At 43.3% G+C, this 27,240-nt stretch overlaps 2 protein-coding genes across 4 annotated transcripts; one reads left to right on the top strand and one right to left on the bottom strand.

Moving 5' to 3' along the window:
* The first annotated feature begins 44 nt into the window (after positions 1 to 44).
* Positions 45 to 18,090, top strand: LOC125299181 (ectonucleoside triphosphate diphosphohydrolase 5-like). The gene is made up of 14 exons (XM_048250340.1): positions 45 to 406; positions 1,476 to 1,765; positions 3,082 to 3,161; positions 3,765 to 3,908; positions 4,405 to 4,480; positions 6,193 to 6,228; positions 6,996 to 7,084; positions 7,435 to 7,514; positions 9,509 to 9,570; positions 10,277 to 10,378; positions 11,539 to 11,682; positions 12,863 to 12,919; positions 14,326 to 14,441; positions 16,782 to 18,090. Exons 2-14 carry the CDS (start codon positions 1,537 to 1,539, stop codon positions 16,905 to 16,907), a joined length of 1,341 nt encoding a protein of 446 aa, XP_048106297.1. The 5' UTR covers positions 45 to 406; positions 1,476 to 1,536; the 3' UTR covers positions 16,908 to 18,090.
* znf410 (zinc finger protein 410) lies at positions 18,039 to 27,240 on the bottom strand. 3 transcript variants are annotated; one of them, XM_048250337.1, is made up of 12 exons: positions 27,135 to 27,240; positions 26,298 to 26,394; positions 26,155 to 26,206; positions 25,912 to 26,047; positions 24,991 to 25,197; positions 24,499 to 24,699; positions 24,011 to 24,170; positions 23,577 to 23,758; positions 22,025 to 22,114; positions 21,660 to 21,779; positions 20,617 to 20,736; positions 18,039 to 18,366 (listed from the first exon to the last, which is right to left on the bottom strand). In XM_048250337.1, the coding sequence occupies exons 3-12, from the start codon at positions 26,185 to 26,187 to the stop codon at positions 18,275 to 18,277; spliced, it is 1,341 nt and encodes a 446-aa protein (XP_048106294.1). In that variant the 5' UTR covers positions 26,188 to 26,206; positions 26,298 to 26,394; positions 27,135 to 27,240; the 3' UTR covers positions 18,039 to 18,274. The 3 variants fall into 3 exon arrangements, with proteins under 3 accessions (XP_048106294.1, XP_048106295.1, XP_048106296.1); XM_048250338.1 differs by lacking the exon at positions 18,039 to 18,366 and adding an exon at positions 21,306 to 21,451 and having other exon boundaries at positions 20,659 to 20,736; XM_048250339.1 differs by lacking the exon at positions 18,039 to 18,366 and adding an exon at positions 21,316 to 21,451 and having other exon boundaries at positions 20,680 to 20,736.

Below are 27,240 nucleotides of genomic sequence, written 5' to 3'. Positions count from 1 at the left end.
GAACCGCATCATTTCTATTTTGTTGCGTTGCTTTGTCAGGCAGCTTTACTTTCGTTTGTGCACACACTCCAGAGCCGCGTAGATTCTAACTAGGTTACTTATATTTGTGCGTCATGCCAAACCTTAGTCACCCAGGAGTTAATTCATCCGTTACCGTAGCCATGTATAGTAACACGTTAACTGTAACATTGGCATGTCATCCCTACATGTAACACGCTTGTGGAGTAAACGAGTAAGGTGATTCAGACCTGGCTAATTTTGGCACAGCTCCTAGCAGGCGAGTTGTGCCTCGGGTTAAGTGATTGAAGCCGGATTTTTTGTTGAATAGGCTCCGTTATGGTGTGAACGTTAATCTGGAAATGAAAATGGGCATTTCTGTGCAGGATTCCAACTCCGCTTACGACAGGTAGAATCTATATCAACTGATGGCGTTAACATTATCTCATGTATGATATCTAGTTAGCATGGCAGCTAACTAGCTTGCCCAGTTAAACTTAACTTTGATACTTTTGTGCAGGACAAAACGGACAAAGTTGACAACATTAACCACAAATACAAACGTGCTCACCAACTGTAACTTTAATCTCTGAGCCGTTTTGTTTATATTGTGTTTGATTAAATAATGTCATGGTGTCTAAGTTAGTCCACTATATTAACGTTAGCACCCGGCTAATCAGGCAACTTGCTGACGTGAACAACTTGCTGGCTTACCCTGTAACACTAGAAAGCCAATGATACATTTACTAGGTAATGTAAACGTACTGTTAAAGTAAGTTCGTAGTTCAGACCCCACTTTTTCGAGTAGCAATGCCTTTTCTCGACTGACTGACTGACTGCAGTAACATTTTTAAACTCAGCTGCCTGTCACAGTATCTTGTCTGATGTAATTTTATGTTGTGAAGTAGCGTAAACATCTGGTTGACACGCACTGTAAGCCAAGGCTTCTCCCCATCATACAATCATCAAAGGTTTTTTTTGTTGTTGATCTGAATAGTGTAGAAGGCATTGTTCTAAGTTAATCTTGATAGATGATGTAAAAATGTATTAGGCAAATCTTATGTTTATGTTGCTTCATGGGTTTTAATGCGGGTTTGAAAATTGGTTGGAAATGCAGGGTTGGAAATTAACCTTTTAAAATTGTGAATAGGCTATCTACCAGCCACTGATAGACAAATGGTCAGAATGACATTCAATAATAGATTATTAATTTGAGTCTGAAATTAGGCCTAGCTGGTATGCTTTGGTGGCCCTATCAGCTGACTAGAGCCTGGATCTATGCCAGCTCAGGGCCAGACCTGGGCCACAGCCAGCCAGTGTAGTGGTGGGAGGCAGCGGAATCATCCAACATTTAAATGAGCTTTGTGGGAGTGTTTGTGTCAGCTGCCAGCCTTGCCTTTATATTCTGTGTGAAAGTTTGCAAACAGATTCTGTGTGCATGTTTGTCTCTCTCTCTCTCTCTCTCTCTGTTTCTGTAGAGCTTCCCTCACTGGTAGCTGGTGACGGTCCATCCCGGTGTGACCTGCTGCATCTCTGAAGATGTCCCTTCGCCCCGTCCTGGTCTTCCTGTGGGCTCTGGTTGGCTGCTGCCGCTCTGCCCATCAGGGCACCGGCGCCAGCGGCATCGATATCGCCGCCAACCTGGGCAGTGTCCTGCCCATGCTGTCACGGCCAGCGAACGCCAGCCGCATCTTCTATGGGGTGATGTTTGACGCGGGCAGCACGGGAACACGCATCCACATCTACACCTTCATCCAGTCTGGGCCAGGTGAGAAAGAGGAGGAGGAGTAGGGAGAGCAGGCATCTGTATGGCACCTAGATTTGTGAAGTCGTTCCTTTAATGCTACATTTCTCAGTACACAGTAATGAAGAGCTTAAGTGGTTGCAGGAAAGAAGAAGGTTTCAGTTTGCAGTGTATGCAGACAGACGTTCTCACCTTGGCTTTAACTCATTTCTTTGTGCTTTACACTGTAAGACAGGTGTGTGCTATCAGTATATGTAGCAGGGTCTTTTCCCTTAAAGTACTTTACACTGTAAAGTAAAGTGCTTTAAAGTGTGTGTGTGTGTGTGTGTGTGTGTGTGTGTGTGTAGGAAGCATGTTTATTTGGAAGAGGCGATGCTTTCTATACCCTTGAATCTGTAAACTCACGATAGATTGCTGAACTGCTTTAATCTACTGGATTATTCAGAAGATTTGATCCCTAATGTAACTTGGAATCAAATAAAGTATATAAAATGTGTGTGTTTTTATCAGTATGTGTAGTTCTTGGGTACCCATGACTTGTGGTGGTTTGTAGCACCTTGTGTTTCTCGTCCTGGGCTCTGTGCCTGTAGGCGATGTCTGTGGCCTGTCTGTGGCCTGCTTGAGGTTTTCATTCCTGTGTGTAGCCTATCTCTCATCAGTCTCCTGGTTTTAACTTGTTTGCAGTTTTGAGTGGTAAGCTGAGCTACTATTCTGAGTGGTCCCGTTGCAATAAGTTTATGTCCTAGGCTATTACCTTTCTTTTTTTCTGTTAATTCTTGGATGGGATGTTAAGCAATTTGTGCTTTGGGTGTGATATATGTATGATTATACTTATTATTGTTGTTGTTATGATGATGATGATGATGGTTGTTGTTAATGGGTTAAATATTTGTATGCGTTGTATGTATTTGAGATAGAGAGAGCTGTATGTTGTCCTGTTTGGTTATATTGGCCGTGGGATCCAGTTTGATGTGCTGGATTATGTAGTCAGGTTTTTGACCGACAGTTTGGGCATGAAAACAAGACCTCGCTCTTCCCTCTGAGCCTCAGTTTCCTCACAGCTAAGAAAGGCCAAAAAAACTCTTCCTTTTCACAATACATTTTGTTTACCCAAAGTGATGTAAGGGACTCGGGGAGGAATGTGATGACAACGCTTGTTCTCTCATCATCAAATGTACATTTCCATTTCCAATGTACAGTCCTTCGCTGCCTGTTTTCCCTTTCATTTGCATCTCTGCCATCTCTTGTTTACACATCATTACTGAACCATTCTCTTAATGCAATTGTGTGTGTGTGTGTGTGTGTGTTTTTTAATGTTGTTCATGCATTTCATCTCTCAGACGTGCTGCCCGTTCTGGATAATGAAATGTTCCATTCTGTTAAACCTGGTCTGTCTGCGTTTGCCGACATGCCTGAGATTGTAAGTTCACAATGACTGTCATTATACATTACGGCCAGGGATCTTTTTCTGTCTCAGACCACTAATGCACTATTAAGGCTAAAACATAACACAGCTCAGTTTATTAAGTATTTAGTCTTAATTTAGATCTGTGTGGATTAATGTATGTGTGCAGCTGTGTGTCGAGGCTGTTTCATCATGTGTGTTTTGCATAATGTTTGTATAGATAGATAGATAGATAGATAGATAGATAGATAGATAGATAGATAGATAGATAGATAGATACTTTATTGATCCCCAGGGGAAATTCAAGGAAATTGTATGTGTGTGAATGTGCGTTAATACACATAAAAATGTTTGTACCCATTTGTGTTTTGGTATGCATATATAGTACATATGCTGCTTATGCACAATTAAAGATTTATGCTTCTGTGTGTGTGCGCCCGCATATGAATGTGGGTTTGTTTTTGTGTGCGTGCAAGTGTATGTATGCTTGATTGTGTAAGCATTAAAATATGTGTTTATCTGCGTGTTTAGTATATATAATATATACTGTATACATTCATATAGATATATATGTGTATGTGTATGGATGTGTTTTCGTGTGTGTGTGTGTGTGTGTAGGCTGGAGAGACGGTGCGGCAGCTGCTGCGTGTGGCTAAGAAGACGGTTCCGCGTCTGGAGTGGAAAAGAACCCCCGTGGTTCTAAGAGCAACTGCCGGCCTGCGGCTCCTTCCCGCCAAGAAAGCCCAGGCCCTGCTGGATGAGGTACTGGGGTGTAGAGAACCGGAAATGGGGAGGGTTCTACTGGAAAAGAAAATGAAGGGTGGGGACTGGTGAGAACCTTGTGATGGGTTCTACTGGACGAGTTTCAGAAGAGAACCAGTGTTAGGGAGAACCGGAGATGGGTTGGGATCTACTGGGTGAGGTATGGGAGATGGGTGGGGTGGGCTGGGTGTTGAAAACGGGCTGGGTTCTGCATGACATGTTACCAGAGAGGGCCAGGTTTCTAAAAGGTGAAAGGTATAGGTCCTTAAAGCACGTTTAACGGTTGCAGTCAACCGTTTACAAAGTGGTGATGCTACCTGCTGTACCACCCCCCCATACTGCATGTAATTATTATTAATTATACTTATTATGATTCATTATACTTAAAGTTATCACTTTTTAATATTTAGGGATTACAGTATTTATTAATTTTGAAAGCCCTGAGATGTAATATTTGTCACGATTCAGCTGTAGTGGTCTTTCTCTGGTCTCCCAGGTCCAGGACGCCTTTGATGAATCACCTTTCCTGGTACCAGAAGACAGCGTCACCATCATGGATGGCACCGATGAAGGTAAGGCAGAGAACTGTTGACCAGGACACACTTTTAGCCTTGATGTGGCACAAGTCCGTCCGGACATGTGTTGAGCCTGAGTAAGCTATTTTTAGTGTGCTTGCTTTAGCAAAGACCTATGTTTTTCGGCCATATTGGCTTTTCAGGCATATTGGATTTTATCGTGAACTAAACAAAATTTTTACAGGTCACATATATCTTCATGAAACTTTGGGCTCTGTTTTGGCGATCAGAAACGGATGGTCAGAGGCGTAAAAGTTTACATTAGGTGACATTAAAGGCGTGCCCAGGCCACATTAACTAATTTAATGGCGCGTTTGTTTATGTGTTCAAACATTGGGCGCTTTTGGTGGAACAGGGTTGTTCATATGTTTCTTAATCAGTCATGGGTGTGTTTTGGGTGTAACAAAAAGCAAATGATGTTCGAATGACTGAATAAAATTTCTAAGGGTATTTATCCTGCAGAGGAGTTGCTGCTTACATCTCGTGACATCTTCAACTGTGCTTTCTATGCGCCTTTCGCTATAGACCAGATTTTTCTTGGTCAGTGGCATAATGATTTTTAGAGTGTGTAAGATAGCGATTTTTAGATCATGCACCAGACCACACCTTAATTGATAATTACCACACCCCTGGGTGCAAGGTTTGATAATAGTGGAGCGCATGGCGAAAAATCATCACATTACTGAGTGTAAGATAAGAATAAGCCTTGCGTCGTGCATTGTGCCACCTTGCGCCGGGTGCACAATAGGGGCCTTTACGTACATGATCTTCAGATCAAGCTCCACTAAAGTTACTAGAACGACTTGATTTTCAAAAGAGTTCACCCGTCAAAGTCAATCAAAATCAGCGGCAAAGCCGTCAAACAGGAAGTAAGTCATATCTCAGCAACAGTTTCATGTATCAAAACCAAACTTGGTACAGGGACTCTGTAATGAGGCACATACAATTTGGTGCCCTTTGACCTGTAGGGGGCTCTGCAATTAACAAAGCTGCATTTTAGCCATGTGTTAATGCACATAACTTTGAAAAATTAGGTACAGTTGGAATCCTTGGATCAAGCGGAGTTCAATGCGCCCTCTGCCACTGTCTGTGTGTGTTGGTGAACTGCACCTACGTAAACACACTCTGCGGTTTCTCGAATATGCAGTCTAGTGGGTTTTTTTTGCGGAAACATGTTTGCCGAGGTTAAGTCGCTAAGCTCCTAATAACCTCTCCTGTCAGTAGCTGTGTTTGTGGGCTCAAAGTGGCGCCACAGCCATCCACTTCATCACAAACTCGCCATAATGTCTCTGGATTACCCAGAATGCCAAGCGCTGGAGACGACACAGCAGAAAACGGGCTCCTTTAGGACTGTCCTGTCATGTGTGTGCTTGTGTGGGTGTGCGTCTCAGAATGTGTAATTACATGAGTTTGTGTGAGTGTAAGTAAGGTGTGGTGTTTGTGGGCACTGGATGGCTCATCAGCGTTTTTATAAGATATAAGATAAGCTGAGACCGAGTCTTTGTACCTGTGAAATTGGACTGAGGTTGCAAATCAGCGTTTTACATCGTTGCAAAAATGCACCTGTTAAGCACTTAATCTGATGTTAAACCACTTGTAAACAAACAGGGATGTGACTTGTTCATTAATGTTGTTTGGCGATATTATAGCTTTTGTGCGCTTGTGTGTGATTTTAAACCACAAGTTTTTTTTTAATCTTTCCCCTGTAGGAATCCTAGCCTGGGTGACGCTGAACTACCTGACAGGTGAGTCATCAGTGCTGACGCAGGCAAACACACAAGCTTGCAAACCAACAGAGCAATTCAGCTTTAACCGTTTAACGTAGAAACTTCGTTCAAACTTTGTAACGTAGGTCTTGAAAAGGACACGTGGGGAATGTATTTTTCACTTTTGTAAACTTTATACTTTTTGAGATATTAATAAAAAACAAGCTTATTTTTCCCCATAGACTTAACATGGGCTGATGACATCACAATGGGCTAATTAACTTGATTTGCACCTGTATCGACTTCCAGCTGCTCACTACTAGGACCCATCAAAGGGCCAGTTAAACTGATTGCACCTGTATCAACTGCTTTCTGCTTAACTAGGCCAACTCTCTCTGTGTCTCTCCATTCTACAAGGATATAAGGCACATTCCATCCAACTTTCTATCCATTCATCCTCTTCAAACCATTCACTCATCCACCCATTAAACTATCCATCAACATCCATTAAATAATCTGCCTATCAACATCCATTCAACTTTCTGTCTATCAACATCCATTACACTATCTAAATTCAACTTTTAAACTATATACTCTGTCTCAGGCTTTAAGCATACAATCTGGCTCTATTAAGACTCACCTCGCTTTCAGACACAAAAAGACGGCAAAAAGACGTCCCCTCTTCCCGCAAATTTAGCGTGATCTCTGTGTGAAAAGGTCTTATGTCTGTACATTTAATGTGTTGGTAGAATCGTTTAATAAAGGCACAGATAAATAAGTGAATGGTTTTAAATGTGCTTGTGCAGGTCACATGCAGACGATGAGTGAAAACACGGTGGGGATCCTGGATCTTGGCGGGGGATCCACTCAGATCACTTTCCTCCCCAAACGCAAGGTTAGTTTGGTCACTTTCCTCCCCAAACGCAAGGTTAGTTTGGTCACTTCCCTCCCCAAACGCAAGGTTAGTTTGGTCACTTTCCTCCCCAAACGCAAGGTTAGTTTGGTCACTTCCCTCCCCAAACGCAAGGTTAGTTTGGTCACTTTCCTCCCCAAACGCAAGGTTAGTTGAGCAATTGCTCCGCTTGTCTTTCTGTGTCCGGAATGTGGAAACCAAGTTGTGCATGATGGCTTTGCAAAGATGTTGTGTCATGTGCAAGTGATGCTGTGCATACGGCTGTGCAGTAGTTGTTGCACTGTGTGTAAAAAGAGTTCCTGTTTTCATCAATTTCCTGTTTGTTTTCACAGAAAACTACTGAAAGTGCGCCTGAAGACCACACAGCAAAGTTTGATCTCATAAACACTACATATGAGCTCTATACCCATAGGTAAGACATTAACTGCATAACGTTGTTGTTGACCTAAGGACAGTAGTCATGTGATATATTCATTCATACTAGATTATGTACTTAAAGACAAATACAGTCTAATTAGATTTGCTTTATTTATTTTTAACCCCATAATAACTCAGTCCTGGGTGACTTGTCAAATTGACTTTACAAACAGGGTCAGCGAATAAAACAGGGAAAGCCGCTGTAATCAACTTTGGCCTTATACTTTGGCCTGCATACCACTTCTTGTGTTTTCAGTACACTGTATACATTGATTACAGCTACAGTCAGGGGTGACCAGTTCTGTGTTTTCAGTAAACTGTACAAATGTATTATAGCTAGTCAGGGATGACCAGTTATTGACATTGGTTCATTTTCATGGGTTGAAATGTCAACGTTGCAATTAGTTGTTGCCAACATGCCTTGGGCAGGTCCCAACGGGTTTGTTTATGTTCTTCACCGAGAGCATGTGCTTTAGTGCCTGCCATCAGGTGATTAAGAGGCTGATTAGGCAAGGAGAGGCAGCACTTCCTGTTTACATTTGTGGGCTTGGCTATTAGGGTTGCAACACTATGAGATTTTCTTGGTATGATGATTGTCTCTATTGAAAATATTATGGTTTACAGTATTATCTTAGCGTGTTTTCTTTGTCTTTAGTGTGTTTTTGCTTGTACATTTCTGGGAATGCTTCAGGATGGTGTTCCCAAACATGATCGAGCGTGTTTGATATGTTTCCTCTTTGGCAGCCCCTTCACATCTATTCAGCTTCAATTTGTTTTTCAGTGTCAGTTTAAAGCCAATGCACACAGTAAGATAAATGCATGACCTAGCTTTCATACCACAGTGTTCCACCATGTCGGTATACCACTGAAACCCTAATTGCTATTGTATGTAGTGTTTCTGTAATTAACAATACTGTGTGAGATCTCCCTGAAGCAGTTGCTGACATTGAGATGAGAGAAGGACCTTTTCAGTGAGTTAATTTCCACGTACCTCATGTGCTGCTAGTTTGGATTGCCGTTTCCTGTTAGGTTCTGACATTAGGAGGCTAACGTCGTTAATGGCCACTTGAAGCAATAAGTTGCATGGAAACTAGAGTCTCCATCTACTTCACTTCACCCTATAATTTGTATTAAAGTAGCATGTGGCCTTCTTACAGAAAACTTATTTAGGAGGAGTGTGTGTCTGAGGTCATGCAAACATGTATTGGTTTGGCTTCAGTAGCAGCCATCTTGTTTCCTACTGTGAGCAATTTCTCCCAACAACACCAAACAACATACAGAACAAACACGCATGTTAGCTTACACATTTATAATGAGATAGCAAGGAAACTGAGGAGTCAGTGCATCACCAATCCCTGTAATAGTAGTGGTAGTAGGCCAGACCTAGGCGCTATTACGTATCTAGATATGGCACTGTAGAATGGTTGGGGGGGGCATAGAAAAGTTTGAGAACCTGTGGCCTAAAACAATATTGGTGATTACATGTTAGATCTGAAGTGAAATGGGTCGCGATCTGTCATTTTTAAAAAGTGGGCCCCGGCCGTGGTGGACTGGCTGGAGCACCTGCACCGTACGCCGGCGACCCGGGTTCCATTCCCAGCCCGTGGTCCCTTCTGGATCCCACCCTGACTCTCTCTCCCACTAGCCTCCTGTCATTCTTCACTGTCCTGTCATTAAAGGCATAAAAAGGCCAATATATATATATATATATATATATATATATATATATATATATATATATATATATATAAAATATATATAAAAAAGTTTGGGAAACACTGATCTAATGTGTTCTCCCAGAACTGTATATAGATAAAAGATGAGTAGTGTTATCCATAATTGAACCATAAGTCCAGCACTAAGCGATTAGTGTATCTGTGTGTGTACTGTAGCAAGTAAAAATTGCGCTCCTGGTAACAGTCTGGTGCGTCACGGGTGAGGATCCTTTTTACTGTATCTGTGTGTGTGTGTGTGTGTGTGTCTTTTCAGCTACCTGGGGAATGGAATCAAAGCGGCTCGTCTGGCTGCGCTGGGTGCATTGGGAGCTGAAGGTAATTGGAATCTTGAGTGTTTCTCATCACCACTGCTTTCATGTCTGCCGTCGTCGACTAACGCACACACACTCCCTATCTATCCTGTTACACACACACTCTACACATACACGGGAGGTCATCACACACTCGTGCACACTCTATCGCCCCGGCGACGCTCTTGCCTCCGCTGACCCGACACACACACACACTCTGTCCTCTGCGCAGTGTGTGTGCCCGCGTGCTCTCGGGAGTCTGTAGGGGAGTTTTTCTCAGTGTAGTTGAAGTTCATGAACGATTAGATTCAGCAGTGCCACTGGAAGCATCTTCAGCCCTAGCCAAGAATCTCCTTGATATTACACCACCTTTCATTAGAGTGTAAGTGTTAAGTTACAATCATGATGTCATATATTGTGTGACAAGGCACACTTAAAGACACTGAAAGAATATTTCTGTAGTCTAAAGCCTTTCATTATGGTGTAAGTGTAGTCTAACAGACTGAGTGGTTTGAAGAGTCGAGTCACTCTGACACTGCATGACATCAGGTTTAAATAGTGGCCCGGACTCAGCGTAATAAGGACTGGGGTTGGTCAACCATCCACTTAGCTGATCCTGCTTTGCGTCACCATTGTTCTTTGGAAAGGTCAGATCAGATGAGTAAGCAATCTGTAACTGTGTGTGTGTGTGTGTGTGTGTGTGTGTGTGTGTGTGTGTTTTTTTCTCTAAGGTCTAGAGTGGAGGGTGTTTCAGAGCACCTGCCTGCCTAAGAAGTTCAGGGAAGACTGGAGTTTTGGTGGCCTCACCTATAAAATCAGTGGCATCCCTGATGGTGAGTACTGCTCGACTCTTTCAACTTTCACATCTCTCTCTCTCTCCCTCTCCCTCTCTCTCTCTCTCTTCAAGTCCCATATACATTTAATGCAGGTCCCCTTTGGAGCAATTGCTTATTCTGATAGTGATTTAGGTCTGACGTACATCCTACAGACACAAGGCAGTTATTCTTTAAATGATACACCAGCTTGGTTGTTTTGTTTGATCATACACTGCAAAAACTGCTTATCTAACAAAATCTAACCAAGTGTTATTAATCTTATATCAAGATAAAAAAAACTAGTTGGTATTGTTTTCAGTATAAAGAGACTTACCTAGCGCTTTCTTGTGAAATCATTTGACTTAATTTAAAAAAAAATTGACTTATTTTAAGACAACTCATCTTGAAAACAAGCAAATTTGTCTGCCAGTGCGTTAAGCAAATTTGTCCTAAAAACAAGCAAATTTGTCTGCCAGTGCGTTGAGCAAATTTGTCTTGATAAGACTCCTTAAAATAAGTTGGTCTTCTTAAATTAAGTCAAAATGATCTTTTGAGAGGGCGCTAGGTAAGTCTTTTCATACTAAAAACAATACCAAATAGATTTTTTAATCTTAATATAAGATCAGTAACACTTGGTTAGAATTCATTTTTTGCAGTGTAGGCTTCCTGTCTAATCGCTTTCAAGTAATCTAAGTCCAATTTGCTTCTCATCTGCTGTGTTTTTCCTGTTGTAGTCCAATCACATGCCTAGCTCTTTTGTGCCTGTCCAATCACACGCCTCTCTTTTGTGCCTGTCCAATCCTGCCTGATTGATTAATCACCCACTATGTGGATACTGTTTTTTAGAATTGATTAAGTCGATTGATTTAGAATAGATTAAGTTTTATTTAGTATAATTTGTATTTTAGTATATTTAGTATATTCTTTATCTTCTACAGTCCTTATTGCTTAGTTGTGTTTTTTATATTATATACTTTTAATTACTTTTTGTGCTGTTAGTGAATGTGTGTGTGTATGTTGTCTGTATGCTACTGTGACCTTGAATTTCCCCTAGGGATCAATTATCTATCTGTCTGTCTGTCTGTCTGGACAGGCACATAAGAGAGAGGCGACAGACAATCACACGCCAGTCTCTCTGGAGCCTGTCCAATCATGCTCCTGTGTTTGTCCTGTGCTAGGGTACGCTAATTACCGGCTGTGCTACCAGGAGATGGAGCACGTGGTGAAGGGCATCGTGCATCAGCCCTATGGGCTCAAGGACTCCAGCGTCTTCTACGCCTTCTCCTACTACTTCGACATCGCTGTGGCAGCTGGCCTCATAGGTGTGTGTGTGTGTGTGTGTGTGTGTTATATCAGTGTTACAGTGTGTGTTCTACATTAGGGTTTGCACTCTTGTGGAGGCAGGCCTCAGATGTGTGTGTGTGTGTGTGTGTGTGTGTGTGTCTGATATCAGTGTTAGGGTGTGTGTGTTCTGTTCCGTATTAGGGTGTGTGTATAGTGGAGGCAGGTGTCCTAGGTAGGTGTGTGTGTGTGTGTGTGTGTGTGTGTGTGTGTGTGTGTGTTATATCAGTGTTACAGTGTGTGTTCTACATTAGGGTTTGCACTCTTCTGGAGGCAGGCCTCAGATGTGTGTGTGTGTGTGTCTGTGTCTGACATCAGTGTTAGGGTGTGTGTGTTCTGTTCCGTATTAGGGGGTGTGTACACCGGAGGCAGGCCACGGTAGGCAGAATTCAGGCATGGGCTGGGTTGTGTTTATGTATAACTGCTTCAAATATGTAGATAACTTCAGGCACATTTGTGTGTGTGTGTGCTCTAAGTCCCTGATACGTCAGTGTCAGCAAATTAAGACATCTCTTTGTGATCACACCCAGAAATGAAATGAGATGGCTTTAAGTAGAGCCTTTTTGGTGCACACAATAGGTACAGTAAGCTCTTACCAAATCGTTTTGGAACTCTAACAAACAAACTTCTGGATGAAGATTTGAAACGCTTTACTCAGTTCCAAAGAAACTACATGTCTGTGTCGTTAAACACTGACTCCAACAGCAGAGCTATTAGTAGTGTTCAACAGCACAAGCAGTTAAAAAGTGCAATAGGAGGGGCATTGATTGGATTATGAACTTAGTTTTTTGTACCCATTTGGTATTTTGGAAATTATTATTTTTAAATACAATATTTTATTCTTTCAGTGTGAACTGTGTCTTGTCACACAATATATGTATAACTGTCACTTAACACTTAAACTCTAATGAAAGGTTGTGTAATATCAAGGAGATTCTTGGCTAGGGCTGAAGATGTTTGCAGTGGCATTGTCGAGTCTAATCATTCATCAACTTCAACATCACTGAGAAAAACACCCCTACAGAACACATAAACATACACACACACACACTCACTCTCTCTCTCTCTCTCTCTCGTTCACACACTCACACTTACACAGTGTGTTCTATGTAAGCTGTATTTGATGTGTGTGTGTGTGCGTGTGTGTCCTGTGTTTGGTAGATGAGAGACAAGGTGGGATGGTGAAGGTCCAAGACTACAAGAGGCGAGCCAAAGAAGGTGAGTATGGACCCTTTCAAGAGAGTTCCATTATCAGCATCATAGTTGGTCCCCACAATACTTCCTTTTGAACATTCCATATGTTATCTAAATGCAGAGGAAGTAGATTGGGGCCCAAATAGAAACGTTTCAAGCATTGTTTTTTTGTTTTATTGTTGAAAGGGTCTATGGACCCTTTCAAGAGAGTTCCATTATCAGCATCATAGTTGGCCCCACAATACTTCCTTTTGAACATTCCATATGTTATCTTAATGCAGAGGAAGTAGATTGGGGCCCAAATAGAACGTTCAAGCATTGTTTTTGTTTTTATTGTTGAAAGGGTCTATAGACACAATCTCTCTCTCTCTCTCACTCACTCACTCACTCACTGCCTCTGACTCAGACCCCACCTGTATTCAGCCTACTATTAACATTGCAGGACTTGTCTGCATATGCACACATCTTCATCACTCACATACATCATAGATACAGTACTCTGCTTGCAATAGTAAGTCCCTTCACCATACTTGCAGTACACTGCCCCCCCTCTCCCCTACATACACAGCACATTATTTCACATTATTTCATCAGGGCTTCTCCAACACACATCCCCAACATACTTACAGCACACTGTTGCCCCCAATACACAGCACATTTGTCTCATGAGGGAAGCTTCTCCAACACACATGTTGCACTGCCCTCTCCCCCACATACACAGCACACTATCACATCTCCTGTCATCCCCCCAACACACACACCAAGACCCTGGCAGGTTGGGTTGGCCCTTGAGCCGTGGATCTGCCCAAGGGTTTCTTCCTTGGTGGGGAGTTTTTTCTTGCCCCTGTTGTCTTGGGTGCTCCTTGTTGGTGCCCCCCTCCCCAATTCCTATCCTCCCCTCACCTTTCTTATGCAGCCCTTGCCATGATCTACTAAACCCCTCTTCTGCACTTTTTACCCCCACTTTGCACAAATAGGCTGACACCAGACATAATTTCACTGCATTTCTTACTTCCAGTAACTATATGCATGTGACAATAAACTTCCTTGTATCCTTGTATTATTCATGTATTGTTTCATATATTATTTATTTACACAGCAGAATATAATAGTCAGGGATTTGCTAGGCATTTTCCTAAGTGATTATGTGCTTTGGATGCAATGGTGCTTAGTGCTTTGTTGGCCTAAGAAAATAGATCCCTGCTCAGAGCACTCAACAGCCTGCGCTTGACTGTCAAACAACTTTGTGTCTTTGTAGTTTATTGATGATATGAAAGGTTGTAGATTTTTCATCTTCCTGAAAGCAGTAATTTTTTCTGTCTGTGGGAGCTCTAGTTAAATGTCACACATTGCCTTTAATGGTGAGAGAGCTGTACTGTTTGTTCAACAAGGTTGAGGGCTTATCTTGACTTATCTTACTTCCCTTCCAGTTTGCAACAAAATGGCCAAGTATCGCTTGGAGAGTCCTTTTCTCTGCATGGACATCACCTACATCACCTGCCTGCTGAAAGATGGCTTCGGCTTCAGAGACAACACTGCATTACAGGTGAATAGACCCCGTTGGTCATGATTGTAGTGCTGTGAAACCATAGAGCTTTGAGAGACCAATCCATTGGGCATGACCTGTCACTTTCAAAAGCTGCCCTCTATTGATGGCAGAGGAGTTATCTCCTTTGGGCTTCTTCAGCAGCTCAGAATTCAATGTAGTGAATATTGGGGGAGAGAGCAGCAGGTCAGATCCATATCCCGATCGAGAGGCTCTCGCCAAAGGTCAAGAGTGAAGGCGGCCTCATCGATTGTAGGCAGTAATGGGCACGAAGGTGAGAAACTCTGACTGAATGTCCTATCATGTAATTGCTCTAACTGTGCAGCGAAAAGACTCTCACTTATTAGCCAATCTACTAGCCTGACGAGCCAGACCCACATTAAAGGGGTGGTTCAGGATTTTGGACATAGGACCTCATTTCCAAGTAAGCAAGTGTGATATTTATCAGTGGAGACCGTTTTCAACACGTTTCATCCAGTCCTTCTAATTGCAGAGTTAGCGGGTGCTAGGCTAGCGCCCAAGTCAGCGGTATGTGCTAGCCTGCCACTAAAACAGTCTTACCTACTCCAAAGGACACTTTCGAGGCAAATTCCAGACAATCGATGTAAATGTCTGTGTTGATAGAATAGTGTAAGAAATACAACTACCCTGCATCGCGTTGCAATAGTTATACTTTGTTCCCTGAAGTTGGTAGTAGTCATTTTTTTTGCATCTCAGCGGACTGATATTACCAAAGGCTACTACTAGGTATCCCCATTGGAGTCGCGGCTTTACTGTTTTACTTTTTTACTTTTTTGTACTACTAACTGGAGCAAGTATAATTCCACCGCTGCTAAGACACTAGTCCCTCAAAATGTAATCGTTGTTGAAATGCAAGGATAGAATAATGTTAGAAATAAAACTATCAATACAGACATTTACATCCGATAGTCTGGCGTTATAATTTATTTGCCTTGGGTGTACTTTGGAGTGGGTAAGACTGTTTTTTTAGTGGCAGGCTAGCACATACCGTTGACTTGCGCTAGCCTAGCACCTCGCGAACTCTGCAATTAGAAGGACTGGATGAAAGCGTGTTGAAAAGCGGTCTCCACTGATAAATATCACACTTGCTTGCTTGGAAATGAGGTCCTATGTCCAAAATCCTGAACCCCCCCTTTAAAATGCTTAGGGTCTGGGCACTCACCGTTCGCAGTGCTCAGTCCGAGAGGTGGGATAATCAGTTGTCTTTCAAATTCCCTCTGCCATAATGGGACAGCTGCACAGCTATAGGTCCCATCGTTTCCCACCAGCAGAGCTAGTTGGCTAGTTCAAGCGTTTGCCAACTTAATAAAAGCTTAACTTTCGTGTCACACTGTTCCGCCAACAGCAACATCCATCTTATTTGTTTTCAAGTAGCAGGGAATTCAAGCCAAACCATTGCAACTCTGCCATCAATCATTATGTTAAGCCCACCTAACGACTCGATTTCATTGGCCTGATTGAGTTTCGATTTCTGGAGCTCACAAGCCAATGGAGAGTTGTTAGACTAGCCCTGGCAGCAAATGTAATTTGCTGCCGCTAGGGGCGCGTCTAGATTTCTAGGCTACCAATCTACCTCTAGGCTACCAATCTACTAATCTAGCGAAAAAACTCACTAATTAATCGTTCTACTTGTGCAGCAAAACACTCACTAATTAATCGATCTACCTGTTTAGCGAAAACACTCTCTCAAGGTGCTTGCACACGCTTGCATTGATGCAGTGCAGGAGATGCAATGGGCTTTTGTCATCCGTTGCCGAAGTGAATTGTCGCTCCCATCGCGTTGCTATGCTCCAGTCAAAAAGTTGAGAAATGTTCAACTTTTGCTGACGCCAACGGACATCTACGCAAGGCATCAGCCAATCAAATTACGGTTATGCTTCAAGGTACACGCCATAGCACACACCCCCGACTGTCGGGAAAACCCACCGCCATGCAGTAACGCAACGCAAGCGTGTGAATCTAGGGTCACTGATCAGCCGATCTACCTGTGCAGCTAAAACACTCTCACTAATTAGCCGATCTCTCTGTGCAGCGAAAACACACTCTCACCAATTAACCAATCTACCTGTGCAGCGAAAACACTCTCTCACTAATTAGCCGATCTCTCGGGCTGAAGAGTTGTGCTATTAGTGAATAAATGGCACAGATACATAGAAGAACTTTTACTTTCTAAAGCTGAGTTTCCCCATGTCTGTTCCTATGTGAGGTAACCCTATCAAATCATAATGAATGTGGTACAATAAAATGATGAAAACTGAACGAATACTGAAATAATTTTGTTCTATCCCTCCCTCTCTCTCCCACGTCTCTATTGTGTAGCTGACTAAGAAGGTGAATGGTGTGGAGACCAGCTGGGCTTTGGGCGCCATTTTGGAACACTTCCAGAGCATCAAAATCCACCAGGGCCATGCCTCCCCAGACAGCAGCGCACTTGCACACCGCTGATGGGCCCTTGGCCTGGGGCATCAGCTGGGTCAGACCCTTAACCCTTAAAGGAGTACCGTCACACCGGTGTGACGGGAATGTTGGGAAATTAACATTCTAAAGAATATCTGGGTTCATTGAATTCAACATAGAATTTTAGAACCTTCAATTGTTGCGGAACTTAGAATGTTCAAAAACCTACACCTTTAAGGGTTAATACTCACATCTCCCAACGTAACAGGTATCACTTAACACACAGGGTACACGTGTGTGTGTGTGTGTGTAGATTAAAGTGTTTGTAAGATAAGCCATGATAACACATTGACTTTCAATACACTTAAGGCTGTTTGCTTTACTTTTAATGGCTCAAAGGTCTATATGATAAATGTAAGCATTTATCTTACAAAGTCTTGCCATGTATAATTGAAACAGGATGTCGGCCTTTTCTGACACTCATAATGACAAGTTATTGATGAATTATTGTTTTGTGAACATCTGTGAAACCAGAATTTTAGTTTTCTTTTTAGGATGAGATTGAAAACTATGGAATGCAATTGTGCCTTTTTAGAATAGACTTGAGTAGATACACTGCATCTAATTCGTTTTTATCTCTGGTAGCATACAAAATAGGCATCTGTTAGCTAGCTAAGGGCAGTTCATTGAAAATGTAGGGTTTGGAGACACATCACTTACGCCATTGCTGGACTCTGTTCCCAATATCATGGTACTGTTACTTCTATTCAGTTAGTGCAGCTTTCAAGACTTTTCCCAAAGTCTTTACTAGGTCCCTGAGGCTGGAGTTTTATGTTTACAGGGCAACTTTTGCTCACTTATGCTAACCTGAGACAAACTACTTCAATTACTATATTGGCCTGAACTGGTTTTGTATGGATTTGGGTCTTAACAGGTGCAGGTTTGCTATCACTGTTGTGCTTTAGCAATACTGTATTGCTTTACATTCATGCTGTTAAAACATTCTTGGACTAATTGTTCAAGATGGAAACTGAAATAAGGAACCACTGCTGGTCATACATTTAAAAAAGAAATAATTACTTCTAGCAAGTTTTTATGGATTCAGGTCTTAATAGGTGCTGGTCTCATCACTGTTGCTTCAGGTTATTTATAATAGAACAAATGATCACTGGAGACAAATTATATATTTACAGGTGCTTTTGGATTTATTAAAACTTCATTTGTGTTACCACACCATGTCTTCGGACCTCACTGAATCATTTCAACTACAGTGTGGGAGGAGAAGTGTTTGTACAAATCTTATTATGTTTATTTTTTATGGCAAAACCCCTAAAACACAGAGTTGAAAATGGCATATCTACATGAATGAGTGAGTGAGCTTTCTACAGTGACTGCATATATACAAAAGCCCAGGGCTAGAGCAGAGCCACTACGTCCTCGCCATAGGAATGACCTCCCGTCGTCATGGAGACCAGGTCATGGGGCGGAGAGAGCACCACCACCGAGTCTGAGGAGAAAACACAAACCACAGAAGTTAGAGGGGTGGTGTCACAACACCCAAAACTCCACCGGGGAGATGGATCCACATGCGGCACAAAGCAATTAACATTATTCTTGAGTTTGACTCAGGCTGGCAGATAAAACATCACTGCACCACCATGAGCCAGAATGCAGATCCCATCAGCCACTGTTCTGGAATTCAGGCATGGGCTGGGTTGAAATAAAAAAACAAAAAAATGTAGATAACTTTCAGGATTTTTTGTGTGTGCGCTTTAAGGACTACATACGTCAGTGTCAGCAAATTAAGAAATCTCTCGTGATCACACCCAGAGATGAAATTAGATGGATTAGATTAGAGCCTTTGTCGGTACACACAATTGGCAATTGGTACATTAAGCCCTTACCAAGTCTTAGAGAGAGAGAGAGAGAGAGAGAGAGAGAGAGAGAGAGAGAGAGAGAGAGAGAGAGAGAGAGAGAGAGAGAGAGAGAGAGAGAGAGAGAGAGAGAGAGAGAGAGAGAGAGAGAGAGAGAGAGAGAGAGAGAGAGAGAGAGAGAGAGAGAGAGAGAGAGAGAGAGAGAGAGAGAGAGAGAGAGAGAGAGAGAGAGAGAGAGAGAGAGAGAGAGAGAGAGAGAGAGAGAGAGAGAGAGAGAGAGAGAGAGAGAGAGAGAGAGAGAGAGAGAGAGAGAGAGAGAGAGAGAGAGAGAGAGAGAGAGAGAGAGAGAGAGAGAGAGAGAGAGAGAGAGAGAGAGAGAGAGAGAGAGAGAGAGAGAGAGAGAGAGAGAGAGAGAGAGAGAGAGAGAGAGAGAGAGAGAGAGAGAGAGAGAGAGAGAGAGAGAGAGAGAGAGAGAGAGAGAGAGAGAGAGAGAGAGAGAGAGAGAGAGAGAGAGAGAGAGAGAGAGAGAGAGAGAGAGAGAGAGAGAGAGAGAGAGAGAGAGAGAGAGAGAGAGAGAGAGAGAGAGAGAGAGAGAGAGAGAGAGAGAGAGAGAGAGAGAGAGAGAGAGAGAGAGAGAGAGAGAGAGAGAGAGAGAGAGAGAGAGAGAGAGAGAGAGAGAGAGAGAGAGAGAGAGAGAGAGAGAGAGAGAGAGAGAGAGAGAGAGAGAGAGAGAGAGAGAGAGAGAGAGAGAGAGAGAGAGAGAGAGAGAGAGAGAGAGAGAGAGAGAGAGAGAGAGAGAGAGAGAGAGAGAGAGAGAGAGAGAGAGAGAGAGAGAGAGAGAGAGAGAGAGAGAGAGAGAGAGAGAGAGAGAGAGAGAGAGAGAGAGAGAGAGAGAGAGAGAGAGAGAGAGAGAGAGAGAGAGAGAGAGAGAGAGAGAGAGAGAGAGAGAGAGAGAGAGAGAGAGAGAGAGAGAGAGAGAGAGAGAGAGAGAGAGAGAGAGAGAGAGAGAGAGAGAGAGAGAGAGAGAGAGAGAGAGAGCAATGGAAGTAGCTACACCAGGCGTGACAGTGGGCGACGTCGCGTTGAAAAAAAATAGACCATTCATCTAAAATGGATTTTAAGCGTCGTGAGCAGGCAGCTTCAGTTACGCGCCTGGTGTAGCTCATACCTTAGATTTGGGGGAAAAAGTGCAAGAAGAGTGACACTGATGGTATTATAAACTTATTTTGAACCCATTTGATATCAATGAAATTTTTTTTTATTTTTTATTGAATGTATTATTGTATTGCGGACAAAATACTGATTGATGCCAATTGGAGACCTTCTTTCCGCCACTAGTTCCTCTCCCGTACCAAAGCTGTGTTTATGGAGAATGTGGCTTTTTCTTGTTAAATGTTAAATTATTTTTTTTATTTGGAAATGTTTGCTTGTTACTCGACCCGTTGCACAGCGGAGTTCGGGGATGCGTAACCCATGGCTGGATCCGTTAAAGGGTGACTTGCGGTCTTTGTAGAGCGGGAAAGTGAGTAACATCTTCTACACACAGTTGCGTGCGTTGCAGTGCTGGAGACACATCCCCTTCACTTTACATCGGCTCACGTCATCCGTTGCCGAACTGAATTGTGGGTCCGTTGCGTCGCGTTTCTCCGTCACTCGCGTTGAGAAGTTCAGCTGTTGCTGCACCGACAGACGGCACCGGCCAATCAAGCCAATCGACGAACGGCACCAACCAATCAAATTACGGTTATACTTCAAGTCATTTGCATAGCTACCGTCGGGAACACCCACTGGCATGCGTTGACGGAACGCAACTGTGTGTAGAGGCCGAAAGTGAGGGGCCAGCTGTGTTAGTGCAGGAGGAGGGAGCGTGAGATCCTGCCTACCTTGCCCTCGCAGCATTGTGTGATGGACATTCATGGACTCCACCGTCGTCATGGTGACCATGGCATCACTGGCGGCAGCCCCGTCGGCCTCCAGGATGCTGCTGTGCGTCAGCGCCTCTCCTGAGAGGAGGGAGAGATAGCGATAGAGACACAGAGAATAGCAGGAGAGGGGAGAAAAGGAAAGAGGAGAGACAGGGAAAGTGAGAGAGAGAGAGAGAGAGGGAGATGAGAATGAGAGAAAGTGACAATAGAAAAAAAGGAGAGACAGGGAAAGGGTACAAGTGAGGCAGAGAGAGAAAGCAAGAGACACAAAATAAGGAGAGAGGGAGAAAGAGAGGCAGGGAAAGAACGAGACAGAGAGAGACAGTAATTGGGTTAGAACCAAAGAGATGCTTCATGCCTGTCGTCATCACCACATACATCAACATGCTACTGGGAATATAACTTTGTGTAGCCCCTACCCGTGGTGTACTGCTGGGAATATAACTTTGTGTAGCCCCTACCCGTGGTGTACTGCTGGGAATATAACTTTGTGTAGCCCCTACCCGTGGTGTGGATTTTAGCCCAGTCTCTTCTCCCATCCTGGCCTACCTACGTGTCAGCTCCACTGGTTGCCAGTCAAGTCAAGCATCACATACAAGATCCTCCGGCTCACCTACAAATCTCTCCATGGACTCTCACCACAATACCTCACAATACCTCCACCTCTACACTCCACGTTCCCTGCGGTCCTCTGACAAGGACCTGTTGGCCACCCCCCGCACCAGGTTGACGGACTTTTGGGGACAGGGCTCTCTCTGCCAATGCTCCCACACTCTGGAACAGTCTACCAGTCCTGCCCATGTTCAAAAAGCACCTCAAAACATTTATTTTCACTAAGTCCTTTGACCCCTAAAAGGTTACTACTATAAAGCAAAACGGTGCCTGGGATCTATAACTAAAGACAAACAGAATATGCCAACATACGCAAGAATATCTTTAGCTGCTTTCAATACCATTGCAGGTCATGACAAATTAGATTCATCAGCCCCTAGCATCAGTACCTGCGTCTGCACCTTCTGAGCCGAGGGACTCCTCACCGTGGCGTTTCCTCATGTGGACGTTCCTGCTGCCGCTCTGGGAGAAGGTCTTACCACACACACTGCACTGGTGAGGCTTCTCACCTGAGGTGCCACACACAAAAACACACCGGTTAAAAGTGTGCTGTATGCCTCAGATGGAGGTTTCTCAGAGGGTAAAAGCAGATCGGAATGCAGATTCATGATTATGGAGGTACCACTTAAATAAGTTACAGAACAAATTGAGGGCTGCTCTCTTCTCATTAAGGGGCGTTTGACTAAGGGAGGAGGTGAGTGTGCATTTGTGTGTCCCGAGTTAGAGAAGTGTGTGTGTGTGTGTGTGTTCTCACCTGAGTGCACCAGCATGTGCTTGCGCAGACTGGAGTACTCTGCAAATGAGCGTCCACAGTTGTCCACTTCACACAGAAATGGCTTCTCTCCTGCACGACCACACATAGACACACAAACTGCCAAGATCAATCAAATGGTCTCTAGCCCTGCACATGGCATTCTGAATCCAATGAAAATTTCACTATGGGCAGGTGGATTCTACTATTGACAGCAGACCCAACTAGAGTGGCACTTGACTTACATTAGTCTATCTAGAGCTACCCTGCAATGCTTTGGGTGTCCTTGGAAGTGCCTGTCGGAAAGGTATGTTTCCTTGCTATTTTACAAGCTCATTTACAACCCTATAATTAGGCTGGGAAGTAAAATTGCCAAATTTTGCAGATATCTAGCGCCCCCTCATGGTTATCTGGCACTCACATGAATAACTAAGTGAGCTTTACGCTGATAAGACCTTTCGCAACAGGCGCCCCAAAAACTTCCTCCTGAATCACCAACTCGAGGTGGTAATGTAACATGTGGAGGGGGACGGTGATCAGAGGGATGGTTTGCGTGGAAGAGCCATGTTTCCCGTGCACGGTAGCTTTATGGCCGTGCACCGAACTCTCTCTATTCCAGTGTTTGCCATACATTGACTTATTGGCCACACAATGATTTTCCAGGTTGTACTAAATTGTGCTTTAATCTGTTTTAGCATCTATAGCAATTAGCATCATAACCACGCTGTGCTAATTTGTTTAAAAACTGTTGCATTCAAGTTAATTCTGCAAACCAACCACCACAAATGGAATTTAATTCTTTGGGAAACACTGTATTCCACAAATCAGCACCACTTTTTTATTAATTTTTCCATTTTACCAATTCACAAATTGAATATCTATCGATATATTTGTTCATTCACAAGTTTATTTACAGAAACCAAGATCTCCCAGATTTTTTCAATCTTTCTTTACTTTGTCATTAAACATTCATTCACATCGTACAAGACACAATAACAATAACAATTTATTTGTACCCTTTATCCGCTCATCACACCATCAATTTAATATGCCTTATAGAGGCCCAATGCTATGGAATGGATTACCTCCGCTACTAAGATCCATAGCCTCCCACTCACTCTTTAAAAAAACAGCTTAAAAACACCTCCTTCTATCATGAATCATCTAGTGACTTTCTGCCCTCTCCATTTTGTTTCATCATTATTTTATCGATCACATCCACCTATCCAATCTATCTATCTATCTCATTCTTTCTCCATCCCTCTTTGACTACTTTCATATTTTGTCTCCTGATTTTTCAGTTTCAGTTTTCAATTAATATTGAGTGTATCTGTACTTTTCATCCCTTGTTTGAAAATGTTTATTTGTTAACCTTTTACAGTTGAGTAATTATTGAAAAGGGGAGAAACTCTTGTACAAGTCCTTTGGGCTTCGTTCCCTCCTTGCACCATTGATGTAAATGTGTGCTAAATAAATAAACTAAACTTAACTAAATCCAAGGTAAAACAGTTTTCCATTCCATGTCATCTTTAAGTGTGTGGTGCGGGCAACCCACCTGTGTGCGTGCGTCGGTGGTTCTTGAGGTTGCCGGCGGTGGTGAAGCGTTTACCGCAGCCGCGCTCTGGGCAGGTGAAGGGCTTCTCTCCGTTGTGTGTGCGCATGTGTACCTGCAGGCGCTGTAGCACATAGAAGCTCTTCCCACAGCCCTCTGCACCGCACCGGAATGTCCGGTCATTTCTGAACAACACACATGCGCACACACAGACACACACACACACACACGTATCAGCAAACAAGTACCGTAGATATATCTCAAGTGGACAGCCTTAAACATGCATGTTCATGTAGGTATGATGGGAACACACAACACACACTCAGATAAGACTGAAGTTACACAAACACCAACATGCAAAATATCCCTAAAACAAAAGTATACACACACACAAACACACACCGAGGCCACCTAATATAGCATGACTGTCGTCGCACCTGTGTGTTTTCAGGTGGTACTTGAGGTGTGCAGGCCAGGTAAAAGTCCGGTGGCAGTTCTCATACGGACACCTGAGTACCTTTTCCGCATTACCACGGTTACCACGAGACACCTGCTCTTTCTTTGGACCCTCAGACTGGTAGCCATTGAGATGTTCACCTAAGAAAATAGACAATAGAGTTCCCATTTTCAAGCTATTCTTATATTTTTAAGAGGCACTAAGCTAACCCTCTATGCACTTTGTTAACTGTTTCAATTCAGTTGTAAATTGCAGAGAGTAAATACCAATTCTCATTTATCTTCTTAATTTAAACAGATATCGTGTAATGATGTATCGGAAATAAATATTTTGCAATGTATTGAGTATTGCAGAATCGGTGTATGGCCATATTATCATTATTGTGGGCAAAGTATTGTGCCGGCATCGATTTGGTGCTTTCTGTTGCTGTTGGCCCTGGGGGTGGTGTTGGGTGTGTGGGGTGCTTACTGTTGCTGTTGGCCCTGGCGTCTTTGGCATCTTTGGCCAGCTGTGCCCGCGTGGCAGCGATCAGGCTGTCGTGTGCCAGCTCCTGTACCCGCAAGTACCAGGGGGCACTTCCATCGGCCCCCTCCCCCGCTGAAATCTCCTCCTCCGCTTCATCCACCTCATCCTGCACAAACACCAGCGACTCAGCCGACGCCGCTAGACCTGAACACACACACACGCACACACACACAGAGGTGAATAATCAGGAATCCACAGCATGGTGTAAATATGAACTTCCAATACCAATGTTGTTGAATAGTTTTAGTTCAAGAGTTTTAAGAGATCAGGCCAACTTTGTCGCACAACATCTCAAATCGCAAACTGTTATTTTGCCTGTAATTGCTTTAAGTTAAATTTCACTAACTCCACAGTCTCTCGTTGTTAAATCACTGCTGATCTCTTTCTGTCTGAATGCGGCTGTATCGCTCAAGCGTCTCGAGTTGAAGCCCTTACCCTTGGCCAGGTTTAGCAGGACGTAGGAGGTGCTGTCCTGCTGCTGCAGGTCGTGCATGATGGGCATGTGACTGGGGGCATGGTCATGGCTGAGGGGGGTAGGGGCTGGGCTGGGCACTCGTGGCTGCAGCTGCACCACCATGGTGGTGCTCCGCTCTGCCCCAAACTCAGGAAGCTCTGTGGAGCCAGTGTGACGGAGCGCACTCTCTGAGAGAGAGAGAAAGAAAGAAAGAAAGAAAGAAAGAAAGAAAGAAAGAAAGAAAGAAAGAGAGAGAGAGACTTTTATGTTTCCTTTCAGTTAAAAGGAAACCAACAAGCAATAAAAACAACCTATATTAACCCCACCCCCCGCCACACACACACACACAAAAAAATGAAAACAAAACCAGCAAAGCACAAGACAACAAAATAGAGGGAGAGAAAGAGACTCACAGAGACAGTAGGAAGCAGAGAAAGACAGATAGATAGATAGATGGACACAGTGAGGGGCAAAGACACAGACACACACACACAGACAGAGTAAGAAGCAGAGAAAAACAGACAGAGTGATACATGTGAGTGAGTGAAGGAGGAAAATGGACAGTAAAACAAACACTGAGGGATTGATGTGCTATCAGGAGTTATTTTGTGGTGGAATCAAGTGATTGTACAGATGATGTCACACAGACAGGCTGCACATCCGTCTGTCATACCATTTAGGTCTTCCTCAGCTGCCACCATGACAAGCTTTTTCACTTTACATGACATTTTGATGACTTGGCACACAAATTCACAAGCAAATGGGCCTTACATTAATTTTCCATATGTTTTCTATGAGACAAGCACATGGCAGCTGTACAGTCAGTGCCTGGCCATCAGCTGCTTCAGCAGAGAGACTGATCAGAAAGTCTAGATGAGCTGACACTGAGGGAGGGTCGCTACCTGTCAGCTGAAGCTGGCTGCATATGGAGTTATCTGCTGGCAGCGGCTGGAGAGACAGACAGGTGTTCTTCGGATCCGGCTCCTCCAGACCCTGACCAAGTGGAATGGAGGCGTTCTGCACGAACTCAACCAACAGCTATAAAAACACACAAAACATTAACGTTGCTGGATGATTGGATCAAGACAAAGCCCGTCAAGTGTTATGGGTCAGTCGCATGGTGTATTACTACTAACGTACTTTACCTCAGGCTTGGAATCAAGTTCATCAGAAAGCATGGAGTCGCCCTTTGAAGGTCTACGAGAGGCAGACAACACAAATTGAATACTTGACTGTTAAAGTTAATCCAGTCTATCCAACAGACACATAATGATGAGCCTTAACGTACCTGAACGGCTGGTCGTATCCGGAGATGTCGTGACGTGGTTTCAGACTCCTTTCATTTTGGCAGGTTAAACCTACCGGTAGAATGGTCCACGCGATGCCTTTTCAAAAACAGTGACATTTCATATTCAGACATGTAAAAAAACAATAAAACTGTAGAACAACTACAGTTGTAAACTTCTCATAGGCAAAGTAAACAGCATCATAGGTGGCTAACTGGTTAGCTCGCTAGTCAACTAAGTTAGTTAGCTAGCGAGCTAACTAGCTAGCTATAAGTAAAAGTGATAGTAACGTTAGCCCATAAGTGCACGTTTGATATTTCTTGTGCATATCTATGAACAAAGATAACTTCAATGTCTTACTCATAACTTGTATTAGGGGAAAACAGCAAACGACCCGGCATTTCTACTTCCCAGTTAGCTAGCATAACTAGGTTAGCTAGAATAGCTTGTTATTGGTTGTGACGTTAAAAGAAGAGAAGTTAACGTTATGGGTAAATGTGAACAGCCAGATGTGCAACTCAATTCAACTCAACAGCTACCGGTGGCTGACGTTGACAGTCATTCACGGTGTTTTCAAATCTACCTGGATATGAAAAATGTGCGTTTGTAATGGCTTTACAATCAAGTAATTACAATATTTCACCGTGTGTGAAGTTAGCCTTGTTAAGGCAGTCAGCTAGTAGGGTAGCTTACTGGCTAGCTACTAGCTCCAGAGGTAGTCAAATCTACAGTCAAAGGTTTGTTGACTTAATTACATCAAAAGTGAAACATAACCCAATTGGTATAGGGTCTACATACACACATTACAACAGGTACTTGTTAAAAAATGCATATCTTACCCTTCTTCCCATCAGCAAACAATAACAGTGAAGTTATACAGACAGGGATGTTACTTCCGCTTTGGACTGAAGCAGGTTCTGATTGAGTGAAATATTTGATACTGAG

This window comes from Alosa alosa, chromosome 8 (genome assembly GCF_017589495.1).
Source record: "Alosa alosa isolate M-15738 ecotype Scorff River chromosome 8, AALO_Geno_1.1, whole genome shotgun sequence".
NCBI classification, from domain to species: domain Eukaryota; kingdom Metazoa; phylum Chordata; class Actinopteri; order Clupeiformes; family Clupeidae; genus Alosa; species Alosa alosa.
Note: the sequence above shows the minus strand (reverse complement) of the source record. Positions and strands in the feature narration are given on the sequence as shown.

Bases quoted from the DNA above. Each gene is read 5' to 3' on its own strand.
- znf410 (XM_048250337.1), bottom strand. From the start codon at position 26,187: ATGCTTTCTGATGAACTTGATTCCAAGCCTGAG. The intron at 26,048-26,154 runs GTAAAGTACGTT...GTGTTTTTATAG, and splicing joins AACTTGATTCCAAGCCTGAG to CTGTTGGTTGAGTTCGTGCA. The intron at 23,759-24,010 runs GTGCGACGACAG...TGTGTTGTTCAG, and splicing joins TACCACCTGAAAACACACAG to AAATGACCGGACATTCCGGT.
- LOC125299181 (XM_048250340.1), top strand. From the start codon at position 1,537: ATGTCCCTTCGCCCCGTCCTGGTCTTCCTGTGGGCTCTGGTTGGCTGC. The intron at 4,481-6,192 runs GTAAGGCAGAGA...TTTCCCCTGTAG, and splicing joins CATGGATGGCACCGATGAAG to GAATCCTAGCCTGGGTGACG. The intron at 11,683-12,862 runs GTGTGTGTGTGT...TGTGTTTGGTAG, and splicing joins TGTGGCAGCTGGCCTCATAG to ATGAGAGACAAGGTGGGATG.